The sequence below is a fragment of the Amphiura filiformis genome, chromosome 11, assembly GCF_039555335.1.
Source record: "Amphiura filiformis chromosome 11, Afil_fr2py, whole genome shotgun sequence".
In the NCBI taxonomy this organism is placed as follows: Eukaryota; Metazoa; Echinodermata; class Ophiuroidea; order Amphilepidida; family Amphiuridae; genus Amphiura; species Amphiura filiformis.
In genome coordinates, this window is record NC_092638.1 from 14,298,450 (window position 1) to 14,313,302 (window position 14,853).

General features: G+C 36.3%; 1 protein-coding gene across 1 annotated transcript in view; it reads left to right on the plus strand.

Annotated features, from left to right (window-relative positions):
- LOC140164392 (chromosome transmission fidelity protein 18 homolog) overlaps window positions 1-14,853 on the plus strand; it is an 80,632-nt gene that overhangs the window by 62,279 nt on the left and 3,500 nt on the right. Inside the window, exons 19-21 of the mRNA XM_072187671.1 lie at window positions 5,039-5,091; window positions 8,564-8,684; window positions 14,232-14,292. Coding sequence (XP_072043772.1) covers window positions 5,039-5,091; window positions 8,564-8,684; window positions 14,232-14,292 — 235 coding nt within the window. The remainder of the gene's footprint in view (window positions 1-5,038; window positions 5,092-8,563; window positions 8,685-14,231; window positions 14,293-14,853) is intronic.

Below are 14,853 nucleotides of genomic sequence, written 5' to 3' on the forward strand. Positions count from 1 at the left end.
AAAACTGTTTTCTATTTACTGGGCCAATGTTGGCACACAATTTTGTAGTCATTGCTAAATGATAAACCATTTAACGATGTTTTTGGGGACAAAATTTCATTATTTTGTTGCGGACATACGAAATGAGCGAGGAAGCTAAAACCTTGGGGTTATTTTCTTGGAACAATGTTGCATCATCCTATTTTTTTTAAAGAAAATTTATGATGCACTTGAATCACAAGAGTCTGAATCTTACAGACAGTGGCTCTTAATGTTTCAAGACATATTTCGGGGATTGTAGTTGAGAGAGCCCAAAACAGATCCAAGTCATTCCAGCCCAATTCAATAATTTTGGCACCCTACCTATTAGATTTGCTCATATTTGGTATGAAAGTGTCTTAAGGGTGGTCTTAACCCTGGATTTATGGAAACTTTTTAGCCTCGTAATTACAAAATTGTTGGTCTAAAGCATATAATTACAAGCCGACGACGGAACGTCGGCTTGTTCTGTCTTCTTCCAATTCTTTCTTCTTCTTACAAGCCGACGACGAACGTCGGCTTGTTCTGTCTTCTTCCAATTCTTTCTTCTTTCTTCTTTCTTTCTTCTGGCAACCAATCAAAATTCTCTAGCTCCGCCAGGCATTGACAGATTTCAACCATATTTGACCCAAATGACCACTGGGTTAGGCAAAACCTTCCATTTGACTTTGACCTGGCTGTGACCTTTGACCTTGACCTTATGGTCAAAAATGTTGATTTCACAAAAAATGCTACTCCTTCCACAAATTACATGCAATGATCACGTGACTCATGCATATAAATCAACGTTAACCAGTGCTCAAAACTTGTAAACAGATTTGAGGTCAAAGGTCATTAAGGGGTCATTTCCGGTAAAAGTCTGAAAAATTTGTAAAAAATATTCAAAAAGTCACTGTCTTTACAAATTACATAGCAGAGAGTCGCCATTAGCACACATGCATCGCTAATAGCCAGGGTCTTTAGGATGCCTACAGTTTTGGGGTCAAATGTCATTAAGGGGTTACTTCCGGTCAAAAACCAAAATTATCAAAAATATTCAAAAAAATTTTATCTCAAAAGATAAACAGACCAGAATAATATAACCATCATACATGAATTAGTGTTCACTGATGTATGCATGGTATTTTTATTTTGGGGGTCAAAGGTCATTAAGGGGTCACTTCCTGTTTTTAGCTGAATAACTTCAAGAATTTTTATCTCGAGAACTAAACATGTTAGAATTTTTTAATTAAAATTGGAACAATGCATTTTGTCGGTGTACATAAGGTTTATTCTTCATTGAGGTCAAAGGTCATTAAGGGGGTCAAAAGGTCAATCAAAACTTTTAAAAAATCAAAATCCATGTATAAGTTCCGATTAAGCTGAAATTCACCAGGAATCTTTCTTATGACATCCTAAGCACAATGCAAGAGCAGTTGACCCCATCCGTGACCCAAGGGTCAAGTTATAGGGTCAAAGGTCAAATTTCGAAATTGGTCCAATCGAGCTCAAATTCAACAGGAATTATTCTTACGACATTCTAAACATGTTAAAATTATTTATGACCCCAAAGGTCAAAGTTTATGGGTCAAAGGTCAAATTTCTAAATTGCTCAAACTTGACCCATTAACAGGTCGGCTTGTGTGTCATGTCTCGCATGACAATTTCTATATAGCTCTTGTTCTTCTTCTTACAAGCCGACGTCACACGTCGGCTTGTGCTGTCTCTTCTCATTCTTTACACAGCCGTGACGTTAGTCACGGCTGTGTCTTTTTTCTTATTTGTTCTTTCTTCTTTCTTCTTTTCTTCTTTCTTCTTTCTGCCGACCACTTCATTTGCTCTAGCACTTACATGCTTACACCGATTTTGACCTTACTTGGTCACAACCATCATTGACCATGCCCCTACATGTCATATGAAACTCGTGGGGTCAAAGGTCACGCAGAGGTCATAGGGGTCAAAAACGTGATTTCAACTAAAAATGCTTCTTCTCTCACAGATTACGTAGGACAGTGACACCACTTGCACACATGCATTGTTATTATCCAGTGTCTATAGGGTCCTCACAGATTTTGGGTCAAAGGTCATTAAGGGGTCACTTCCGGTATAAAACGAAAAACCTTCAAATTTTTTTATTTGCTAAGAAAAACATAGGACAGTAACAGTATGTTCACACATGAATTGTGGGTACCCAATTCATATGTGGTATTTTTTTATTTGGGGTCAAATGTCATTAAGGGGTCACTTCCGGTATAAAACGAAAAACCGTCAAATTTTTTTATTTGCTAAGAAAAACATTGGACAGTAACGAGTATGTTCACACATGAATTGTGGGTACCCAATTCATATGTGGTATTTTTTATTTAGGGTCAAATGTCATTAAGGGGTCACTTCCGGTCTGAGACGAAAAACCTTCAAAATGCCCTTCTGCCACAAGTAACATAGCAAAGTGGTGCCACATGCACCCATGCATTGACATTAGCCAATGTCTATGGCCGTTTTCATATATTTTGGGGTCAAAGGTCATTAGGGGTAACAACACGGCTGTGTTCGTGGGTTAGACCACAGCTTAGTCTAGTTCTTCTTCTTTCTTCTTTCTTTCTTCTGGCAACCGCAATCAACTGCATGTAGCTCCGCAAGGGATTGACAGATTTCAACCAAAGTTGACCCAAATGACCATTGGGCTAGGCCAAACCTTCCATTTGACTTTGACCTCGCTGTGACCTTTGACCTAGCGCTAATGGCCAAAAATGCGCCTTCACAAAAAATGCTACTCCTTCCACAACTTTCATGCAATGATCATGTGACTCATGCATATGAATCAACATGTGGCAGTGCTTAAAACTTCCTAAAAAGAATTGAGGTCAAAGGTCATTAAGGGGTCATTTCCGGTCTGAAAGCTAAAAATATTCAAAAAATCACTGTCTTTACAAAATATATAGCAGAGAGTCGCCATTAGCACACATGCATTGCTACTAGCCAGGGTCTTTAGGATGCCTACAGGTTTGGGGTCAAAGGTCATTAAGGGGTTACTTCCGGTCAAAAACCAAAAAGTTCAAAACATTTTTATCTCAAAATGTAAACAGACCAGAGTAATATAACCATCATACATGAATCAGTGTTACCTGATGTATGCATATTATTTTTATTTTGGGGGTCAAAGGTCATTAACGGGTCACTTCCTGTTTTTAACTAAATAACTTCAAGAATTTTTATCTCGACAACTGAACATAGTAGAATTTTTTAATTAAAACTGGAACAATGCATTTTGTCGGTGTACATTAGGTTTTTTTTCCATTGAGGTCAAAGGTCATTAAGGGGGTCAAAAGGTCAATCAAAAATTTTCAAAAAATCAAAATCCATGTATAAGTTCCGATTAAGCTGAAATTCACCAGGAATATTTCTTATGACATCCTAAGCACAATGCAAGAGCAGTTGACCCCATCCGTGACCCAGGGGTCAAGTTATAGGGGTCAAATCGCGGCTTGTATTCAGCGTCTGTTGACTCTAGTTTCTTCTGGCAACCAATCAACTGCATCTAGCTCCGCAAGGGATTGACAGATTTCAACCAAACTTGACCCAAAAGACCACTGGGCTAGGCCAAACCTTCCATTTGACTTTGACCTTGCTGTGACCTTTGACCTAGATATAATCGTCAAAAATGTGATTTCACAAAAAATGCTACTCCTTCCACAAATTACATGCAATGATCATGTGACTCATGCATATGAATCAGCATGTGGCAGTGCTTAAAACTTGTCAAAAAGAATCGAGGTCAAAGGTCATTAAGGGGTCATTTCCGGTCTGAAAGCTAAAAATATTCAAAAAATCACTCTTTACAAATTATATAGCAGAGAGTCGCCATTAGCACACATGCATTGCTACTAGCCAGGGTCTTTAGGATGCCTACAGTTTTGGGGTCAAAGGTCATTAAATGGTTACTTCCGGTCAAAAACCAAAATGTTCAAAAATTTTTTATCTCAAAATGTAAACAGACCAGAGTAATATAACCATCATACATGAATCAGTGTTACCTGATGTATGCATGGTATTTTTATTTTGGGGGTCAAAGGTCATTAAGGGGTCACTTCCTGTTTTTAGCTAAAACATTTCAGAATTTTTATCTCAACAACTAAACATAGAAGAATTTTTTAATTAAAATTAGAACAATGCATTTTGTTGGTGTACATAAGGTGTTTTTTTCATTGAGGTCAAAGGTCACTAAGGGGGTCAAAAGGTCAATCAAAAATTTAAAAAAAATCAAAATCCATGTATAAGTTCCGATTAAGCTAAAATTCACCAGGAATATTTCTTATGACATCCTAAGCACAATGCACGAGCAGTTGACCCCATCCGTGACCCAGGGGTCAAGTTATAGGGGTCAAAGTTCAAAAGTCGGCTTGTACCCGTTCTATGGAACGGCGGTTTCTAGTTTTAGTATACATTTTAGAATGGCAAAGACTGGATAAATTCATCTGTAAGTTCTCATTTTGGGAGAAAATCCACAAATTTTCAGACAAAAAATTCTTTGGTAAATTGTTTTTTTTATTTTTAAAAACTAGATAAAAATATCTCAAACCGTTTTATTTTTATTTTTTTGTTTATTTTTTTTTTGTTTAGAAATTGGAACCAAAAAATGGTCAAAAAATGCTCAGTTTTCAAAAAAGTCATAAAAAAAACCTGATTTTTACCCAAATTTCAAATATTTTGGATGAAGTTTTACAATTTGGGGTCTTTGGAACCAAGTTTTGCTCAAATTGGAAGGAGGGTACGTACCCCTCTCATATTCTGGAAAATTATGTAAATTCAGCTTATTTTGAGCCAATAGATTTTCAGTTCCTTGTAATTTCAATCCTAGACATCCCCCCCCCCCCGCCTACTTTGATTGTGAAAGTTTAGTCACACCTCAAAGGACTGCTGGAGAGGGGATCTTAAGGACTGAACATACCCATACTGCCTCTTTAGGTCAATTTCCTTCGCTCTCTCAATTTATAATTTATAGTTAATTATAGTTAATTTTTGTTTATGTTTTGCATTGTAGATATCATTAGAAAAGATGAGAAGAACAGAGAAGAATGCTAGAGCAAATAACAAGTAAGTACAACTGGCTGAAGCCAGAGATGAGTAGATTTAAAATATTAATCCCTATTCCAAAATACCAGCACTTAGGCCAGCAAGAAGATTTGAGTTTATTTCATTTCCTGTCCATCCAGGGGTGTCGCTATAGACCAATATGATTTGGGGGGTGTTACAGTATGGTTTGCCGACAGAAATTTTTTGTAATTTGTTGACCCAAATTTTTTTTAGCCAGGACGGCGCTCAGAAATCTAAAAAGTTTCAAATTTTCAATTTTTTTTTAACTAGTAGGCTAACTACTATACCATTCACAGTATGTATATTACGTTACAACAACACAATTTCGTAACACATTAATCTGTTATATGGCTCTTTTACAATTTGCCGACAATCACACAAACCTTTGACTACATTGGCCGACAGTCACACGGTTTTGCCGACAGCAGTCAAATTTTGCAGACAAAATTATGTATTGGGGGTGTCATACCCCCCCCCCCTCTAGCGACGGCCCTGTGTCCATCAACATTGCCGCCCAGTGTTGAATATCTACACTAGTAAGTATATAGTGTTTCTTTCATTTTTTTTTCTCCCAGAAGCTTAAAAATATTTTTGGTCAGCAGGTCTGAGCTATAGGTGGTTGAGGAACACTAACCATTGTCCATTAAAGCTACAATATGGTCCCATTGGTACGCCTGCCATTCCTATATGTTGTTGTAGCAGACACCCCCTGATTCTTTAAAGATGGTGCATCCTAAATTTCGAAGCACAATTAGTGAGTGAGTGGCATAATTATTTGCATAAACCTAGTTTGCATAAACCTAGTTTGAATTGGCTGATTTTTTAAAACATGAAAAAGAGAAGGAAAGTAGAAAAAATTTTAAATGGAATTTCATGGTATGGAACTTAAAAATACTGAATTTTGTGACTGCCCTATTGAACTTTGGCTCCTGAGTTAATTACAAAAATAGTGAAGTTTATTTTGTCAGTAATTGTTGTTGTCATTTCCAAATTGTATATTTCCCTATTGAAGTGTCAAAAGAAGACTAAAATAAGTTACGGATGATGAATTGAGTAGCTCCGTACTGACCTGATAGATTGAATTTGCTTCTACCAGGTTCTGGGTGATTTCTTTTCCCCACGGTCTAGGAATTCTGATGAATGGGGCATTGAGATCGGAATTTCAATGTACTAAATACAATAACTGCTCTGTAATTGTAAACTGTTTATAATTCTTTTGTAGATGCTTAGCGTTGTCAATAAGTACAGTAGATACATGTCATCATTCAAAAGACAACCCAAACTTTCAGAAAATTGAGGTCAAGTACCCGGTACAACAAAAGATCCATTTTCACCTCGCAAAACTTGGCGATTGGGGATTTTTTTTTTAAATTAAAAAAAAATAAATTGATTTATTTGATTTGAATAAGATTTTAGATTTAAATCATTTTTTTTTAATTCCAAGAACTGCTATACCCCATAATAAAGTCAAAAGACACCAGTGGAATGCTAGACATACTGATCAATCTTTTCAGATATTTACAAAAAAATCAAAATGTGTTTTTACATGTGAAAATTTCAAAGAAAAAAAAAAAGGTAAAATCATGGGAAAAAAAACTGTTGAATTGTGCACCTTAAAGATGAATTTCTAATTTTAAGATTAAATTATATCATAGGGGTATTTCAATTCTATCCAAAAGTGGTTGAAGCAATAGGAATGAAGTAAAACAGTCAATTTAAGAAAGAAATTAACATATTTATCAAAAATGGTAATAAATTAAGTTGATTTTAAATCAGTGATTTTTGGAGAAAAAAAATCATGTGATTTAAATCAAAATGAGTTAAATCAAGCAACCCTGTATGCTACAATATGGTCCCATTGGTACCCTGCCATTCCTAGTTGTCAGGCACCCCCTGATTCTCTTAAGATGGTGCATCCGAAATGGAGTATTTCAAGCACATGTTGTTTATAGTGAGTTGCATACCTGATTGATAAACCTACTTTGAAAAGAAATTGGTTGATTTTTTAAAACATGAAAAAGAGAAGGAAAGTTGAAACAAACAACTTTAAATGGAAATTTGTGGAACTTTATAAAAATGCTGGATTTTGGCTCCTAACTTGCAAAAATGGTGAAGTTTATTTTGTCAATCAACAGATTTGTTGCCATTTCCAAATTGTATATTTCCCTATTGAAGTGTCAAAAGTGGACTAAATTAGCGTATTCATTCCAATAAGCGCCCATGCCCCAATAAGTGCCCACCCAGGGTATTTTCAATTTGCTAAAGGGTACCATTAATGTTGAAGTGACAGATAGACGTCGATACAGTGAAATAGCTGAAGGACTACAAGTCCTGTGTAAACTTGCAATACATTTTCTGCTACTAGAACATCTCGGGACCCTTTTATAACCTACGTCAATTTGTCTCTAATAAACGCCCCTTACGAAAAAATTAGGTAAACCAGGTAAAAAAATAAGCGCCCACGCAAAATGACTTTGTTAAGCGCCCTGGGCGCTTATTGGAATGAATACAGACAGTAGTTACAGATGATGAATTGAGCAGCTCCTGACCTGATGATTGAATTACCAGATTAATTTTTTTTGGGGGGGGGGGGTCTTCACAGTCTAGGGATTCTGATGAATGCACTGCATTAAGATCAGAATTTCAAACTACACAATACAATTGTGCCCTGTAAACTGCTTATAATTATTTTGTAGATGGTTAGCCTTGAAGTGGATAAATACAATAGATACATGTCTTCATTCAAAAGACACTTACAAAGAATTTCTCAAAGGCAAAGTCAAGTACAACAAAAGACCCATTTTCACCTGCCAAAAACTTGGTTGATATATATATATAAAATATACATTCAAAATAAAGACAGGTTTCATTTTCACCAAATTTTTATTCCTACAAACTTGTTTCGAGAAGGTATTTGTTATAACTACCTCAAAATAAAGTGCATTATTTCTGTGCGTAAATGAGGTTGTGTGCGAGAACTCGGTCCGTGTTCGAATGGGCTGTGTCTACGTGTCTGTGTTCGTAAAAAATAAGGGGTCTTTGGGTGACAGCGAAGTGGGAGTGCTCAATGCACTCTGCTCATTGAATTATCCTTATCCAAGTTCTTCTTTTTTTTTTAAGAAGCCCCTGATAAGCAAAAAAAAAAAGGTTTGTCTCAAAGCTCACGAGAAATTTAAAAACAAATGCGAAATGCGATTTTTTTTTTTTTTTTTTTTTTTATTCCCGACTTTTTTCATGGTATTTGGAGAAAAAAGTCTGATTTTCGCCGATTTTTTCTGGAAAAAACTAAAAAAAAAAAATTTTGAAATAAAAAACATTTCCGCATTTGTTTTTTGTCAAATCGTGGGATTTTACAAACGCGCGCGCAAGCAAGCTTTGAGACGAACCTTTTTTTGGGGGGGGCCTAAGGAAGCCAAAAACACCAATATAGTTAACCATTTTTTCTGTCTGTGTTTTTGTATGTAATATATAGAGAGCAAGCAAGTAGTAAGCAGCAAACAAAGAAGCAGGCTTCCAAAGATAAGCCTACAGAACCTGCTGTACCAAGGCATAAGGAAAAGCTACAACCAAAGAAGATAGTAGTGGAAGATAAGGTAAGTAATTCTATCAAATCACTATTCTTGTCTATCAGTTATGTATGAAAAATTATATGCCTTCACTGTGGATATTTGAATAAGGCAGTCCTTTCATTCTCATTTAAAGGTAGGTATATATTTTTCTATAACTGGTCTTTACCTGTAGCCCTATGGAGAGAGTGCCTGTTGAGGGCGCTATAACCCCCATTTTAGGAACAAAAATGTGACATGATCAAGGGGAATGAGTCACATGTCGGCAATTTTCAATTAGAAGTTTTTTACATCATTTTCTGGAAGTTTATGAATGCAACATTTTGATGCAAACCCCATCAAAATCGGAAATCTGGTTACCAAGTTATGAGCAATTTATCAATGGCTGAAAACAATATAAATAAAAGAATTTGAACACTGTTTTTGCCAATATCCGACTCATTCCTCTTGATCGTGTCACAATTGTGATTTTAAAAAAACTGACCCATGCTAATTTTCTAAAATTTTCAGAGTATGTAGTATGAACATGTAGAAATATAATCAAGTATTTGCCCTACCTGCTCTTCTCCGAAAAAATTGTACCTCGCATTAAGGCCTGTACCAACATAAAATTTGAAGGTAAATTGCACTAGTCATTTTGATATTAGTTGTAAAATGTGTTTCACACATATGGCCCATAGAAGAGTATGTATGGTATACCACATTTGGGGATGAGGGTATCACTTCTTCGTTCATAACATCTAAACGGAATATATCAGTTTTAGTTCTAAAATTTCACTGGGATTAGTGAGGAAGATATGACCTTTCTTCTGATGCCAAAATCTCTATTTTGATAGGAAAAATTGGGGGATGAGGCTGTCAATCAGGTCACTCATCTTTAATATGTGAGGATGCTAAAAAATCAAACATGCAAACCAACATGTTAGTTAACCTTCAATTCAATTCTCAATTTAAAAAATTGTAAAGTAGGCAACGAAATAAAACCCACCCTGTACAGATTTTGTAGATTTTTATGCCTCTACCGCAAGGCATACTGTTTTTGCAATGTCCGTGCTTCCGTCCGGATGCGATATCTCGGGCATGGATGGGCGGATTTTCAGGATAGGTGGGTCATGGTCAAAAACTCTGGCTACTTTTTTTTGGGTGTGGTTCAAGGTCATATACTGAGGTAAAAGGTCATTTGAGGTCAGGGGGCCCATTTTCCTTATTTACCTCTTCTCGGAGACTAGGGGTCGCACGCTCCTCAAACTTGGTGGGTGGGTGCATCTTGACCCCAGACAGAACAAGTTTGTATTGGTTAGTGGGTCAAGGTCTTCTGAGGTCATGCAGGGGTCATTTGAGGTCAAATTAGCAAAAATAGTCATATGGCCATGAAACTTGGTAGGTACAGTCAACATTTAGAGCCAAAATTTTTGAAGGTCATTTTGGGGTCACCTAGGGGTCATCTGAGGTCAAATTAGTAAAAACTGTTGTATGGGCATGACATTTGGTGGGTACATTCAATATTTAGAGCCAAATTTTTGGAAGGTCATTTCGGGGTCATCCAGGGGTCATCTGAGGTCAAAATAGTAAAAACTGTCGTATGGGCATGAAATTTGGTGGATACAGTCAACATTTAGAGCCAAAGTTGTGGAAGGTCATTTTGGGGTCACCAGGGGTCATCTGAGGTCAAATTAGTAAAAAATATTGTATGGGCATGAAACTTGGTGGGAACAGTCAACATTTAGAGCCAACTTTTTGGAAGGTAATTATGGGGTCACCAGGGGTCATCTGAGGTCAAATTAGTAAAAACTACTCTATGGGCATAAAACATGGAGGGTACAGTCAACATTTAGAGCCAATTTTTCGGGCGGTCATTTTGGGGTCATCCGGGGTCACCCAGGAGTCATTGGAAGGTTGTTTTGGGGTCATCCAGGTGTCATCTAAGGTCAAATTCAGTCTCCTCTTGTAGGCTTGAAGCTTTGTATCAACTTGTGAGTGCCACATCACTCCCTTTGGTGGAGGCATCACGGTCGACGCTTTGCGTCGAAAACCGCAACATCCGAGAACCGCGGTCCATCTAGTTAGTCTAGTGATTTGTGGGCAAACTGTTCATCAATAACATGTTTGCAACTAAAGCCTTGGTGATTTCTATTGTAGTTAAAAATATATTGGCTAGCCCATCCATTATGACACTATTATTGGATATAGTCAAAAGACAAAATACTCTTTTATTCTCAAACTGTAAAAGGTCAAATTTTTGCACTACATTTATTTTCACATTCCAAGCTGCTATTGTGAAAATAACAATATCCAGGTTGACTTTGGTAATTATTAAGTGCCCCTTACAGATGACTAAACGTACATGTAACAGGGGTGTGAAATCTCCTCTTTTAAGCTGAATTCCTCTATTTTGGAGATTTCCTTGAGGCAAAATTTTAGCTTTTTCTTTCATTTTCAGCCCATTTTGAGCATATTTCAGTGCTTTTCCTCTTTTTTGAACCAAGTTCCTCTTTTTTCAATAGAGGTCACTCACACCCCTGATGTAAGAGCCTGGGTTGCTACTTAGATCAAATGCAGTAATAGCTTTTAAAAAACCTCATCTACAAGCATATATAGTGTGTTTTTGATGAAAGCTAAATTAAAACGAGACAGCCGTAAATATGCAAATACAATAGATTGGTCCTACAATAAATAGTACTCAGGGGTGTGATTTATCAGGATTTTTCCTGATTTCAGGATTTTTTGTGACCAAAATTTCCGCAATTTTCAGCCCGATTTTGTCTGTTTTAGCCCAGTTTTACGCACGCTATTTTTCAGGTTTTTTTATTTATTTCAGGATTTTAATCACACCCCTGAGTACTGTATGTGTTTGTATTGTTAATTAATTTGCTCAAACTACATAATATTATGATTTTGTCGATAGACAGCGTCTGGATTAATTTAGCTTTCATCAAAAGCACTCTATATGCTTGTAGACAAGGTTTTACGGTATACCTTTGGAAAAGGATTAGTTGCAATCCTGTTGATGGCTCGCCAATCATTATGCTGTTGGGAACTAACTACTACTCCCTATTCCAGAAAATAATTTTTGGTTTAAAGAAATATTACCTTGTTTTGTCAAATGAAACAGCTAAATCCTAATCCTTTTCTAACTGGCAATGAAAGTCATTTTTATTTTTAGTCAATTTGTGAAAATAAAGGCCAAAAGTAGGAATTGAACAAAGACTAATTTCAAGTTATGCATTCTGATTTTTGGAAAACACATTTTCTAATCCTTTTCATAACCAATAATTAAAAATAACATAAAATATTAAAATTATGATAATCAAGATTTTGAATGCTTAGAGTTAGACTTTTATTTTTTTTCGAGACTACAAAAAAAATGCTTGAAAACGTAAAATTTCATGTTTTTGGCCCATTTCCCCTCAAGTTGCAAAAATCTTAAAATTTTCCTTTTTCATATTGCCAGTTAGAACAAATTAAAGAATTAGGATTTAGCTATGTTTCATTTTGGAAAACTAACAAGATAATATTTTTTAATTTAACAAAATTAGTGCTGTATTTTCTGGAATGCAATGACCTGTAAAATGTATGAATTGATTAGGGATTAAAGATGGGCAAACTGAATAATCAGATATAGTGAATAACATGGTACTGCTTGGTAAAGGCCACTGTGTGGGTGGAACATAATACATTGTTCTGCCTGAAAAAAAGGCACTGCGATTAGGATAAGGTTCATGGAAAATCACAATCACTCGGTAATGATCTGTAAAATATAAACTGTAGTGTTTGTCAGACATGTCCTTGAACATGGTAAAAGTTCAATGTCAGCAAAAGGCACTGCGATTAGGTTACGGTTCAAGGAAAATCACAAACACTCGGTAATGATCTGTAAAATATAAACTGTAGTGTTTGTCAGACATGTCCTTGAACATGGTAAAAGTTCAATGTCAGCAAAATAAATTTGACAGGTGGATATTTATTGGAAATATTTTACCGCACTTGATAGATTGATTTTTTGCCTTTCATTTAGTTTGTTTGCTTTATTTTTATTCATTTTTTTGCCTGTTGTTTAAGCTATTTAAAGGCATGAAAAATGTTAGGGTTTTTGTTAATTCCACTTAGTGGGTTTTATTAGGTGACTTTTTCAGTGTTTTGGAGCCTGTTTCTGAATCTTTTGGACCCTGTTTCTGAATCATTTACAGAAAATGAAAATAGTGAAATAACTGAAAACAGTGCTTTAACTTTTGGTCAAGGTCCTTGGGGTCGAGAGTAGATCGGGTGCCCGTGAAGGTGTGCATGGTGCAGAGCAAATCAATGCTGGTATTGAAGCCATAATGACATACCCAATAACACCGGGTCAAATTTCAAACTTTTTCAAATTGTGATAAAAACCATTCCAATGTATTCCTCTAGTCTAAGGATTCAGAAAATGTATAGTTTGACCTATCTAGGACGTACCATTCATGAGTTATTAATGAAAAAGTCAAAGGTCACATTTTTGGCTCTACTAGGGTCAAAAACATCAAAGTGCTCTGATTTTGACAAAAGAGGTGTCAAAATGGACATTTTGATAAATCAATTCAAATAAGGAATGCATTGCACCATCTAGGATGTTTCGTTACCTAGGTAACACAGCAAAATTCGGTGAAGTACCTACCATTGAGGCGGCAAGGCATGTTTGTATTGAAAGAGGCACCCAAGTAAAGCGTAATTCTATGCATGGTGGTAAAGGTTTGCATTTCTTTCCTAACCCATACAAACAAAGTATTATCATATCGAAAGAGTATCCAGGACTGGGTGCCCCTTAGACTTGCTTCAAGTCCTTTGGCGTCCATAGTTAGTGAATGTAAAATTCATGGAAGCTTTGGCATCTTCCAAAAATGTCTATTCCTTTCCAAAAGTTTTTATTTTATCAAAATAATTATTTACCATCTTAAACTTTGAACATCTATTTGACATTTGAATTGCTAGATAGTGGACTTTCTTATCATACTTTACCCCAGGCATACTGTGCACTGCAGGGGTAGTGTTTTCGAGAGCAAAATGCACACCATACCCACAAGGTATACTTCCTCCCTAAGCTCATGTTGCCAGCATCCTACATAAAATTCTGACCTGACTAAAAATCTGAGGGAGTCCAGTATATGATACTGCATGAATAGATAAAAAGTAAGGAGGAAACCTTGATTAAGGCTAGGTGCCCCTTAGCCTGGGTGCCTGTGGTCCCATCCCACCTGAGTGCATAGAAATTATACCACTGGCAGTGAATTTCATTATTCCTTGTGAGAGTCTCAAGACTAGTAGTGTTAGTTTACTTTTTTGGGATCGAGCAAGGGTACCTGGCCAGAATTCAAGTACCCCGGGTAAACAGCTGATATTGGAGTAGCTCTCAATAGAGAATCTGGGTTCATTCCACAATCATGTTGATTTTACACTCTCACATCTGTAGAATTACATCAGTTTTGTTTAACATTACTTGTTCTTTAAACAAGCTAGAAAAGTAAGGAAGACAAATTTGCTTAAATGTTAATATAAGGAAAATCCAAGTAATTATTAATTGTAATCATGAATATTTTTGTTTAATTCCAGCCGGCTCGTGACTTTTTTGGGAGACTTATTCCTACCAAGGCTGCACAGCAAAATAAAGAAGGTTAGTTGTTAATTTGTCTGGGATCTATGAGTAGGAGCGTGTTTGTGTGAGGTTTGGTGATGAGTGAGTGAATCAAGTAGTCGGTGAATAAATGTAAGAGTGAGGCAATGACAGGTGTCATATTGAAGCCATACGATTTTGGTAATTTTAATTTGGTTAATCTTCAATAAAAATGAAGAAATAATATTAGTAACAACTGTCAGGAAGGGTTTCCATCCATTTAAAGCCGAAAAATTGGGTAAAATAAATCCACTATCAATCATAAGAGTAAATAAAATTCCTTAAGCAGGTGTAAGTTAATTGTAAACGTCAACAGGTGGTTCAAATAAGGGGAGTGTGCTAGTTGAGGGCCGTCAGTATGGCTGGAAGGACCACTTGTACTTTGCAATCAGTTGTGTATGTGGGGGGTGTGACCCTAAAAGTGTTTATGATCGCTCATATATCTCTGCTTCTATACTTATGCCAACCAAACCTGGTGATAATAATCTTTGGGCAGGGGAACATCAGGTGAGTGGAGATATCTGAGGTCAAAGGTCATCTAGGGTACAAAGAGGGAATTAC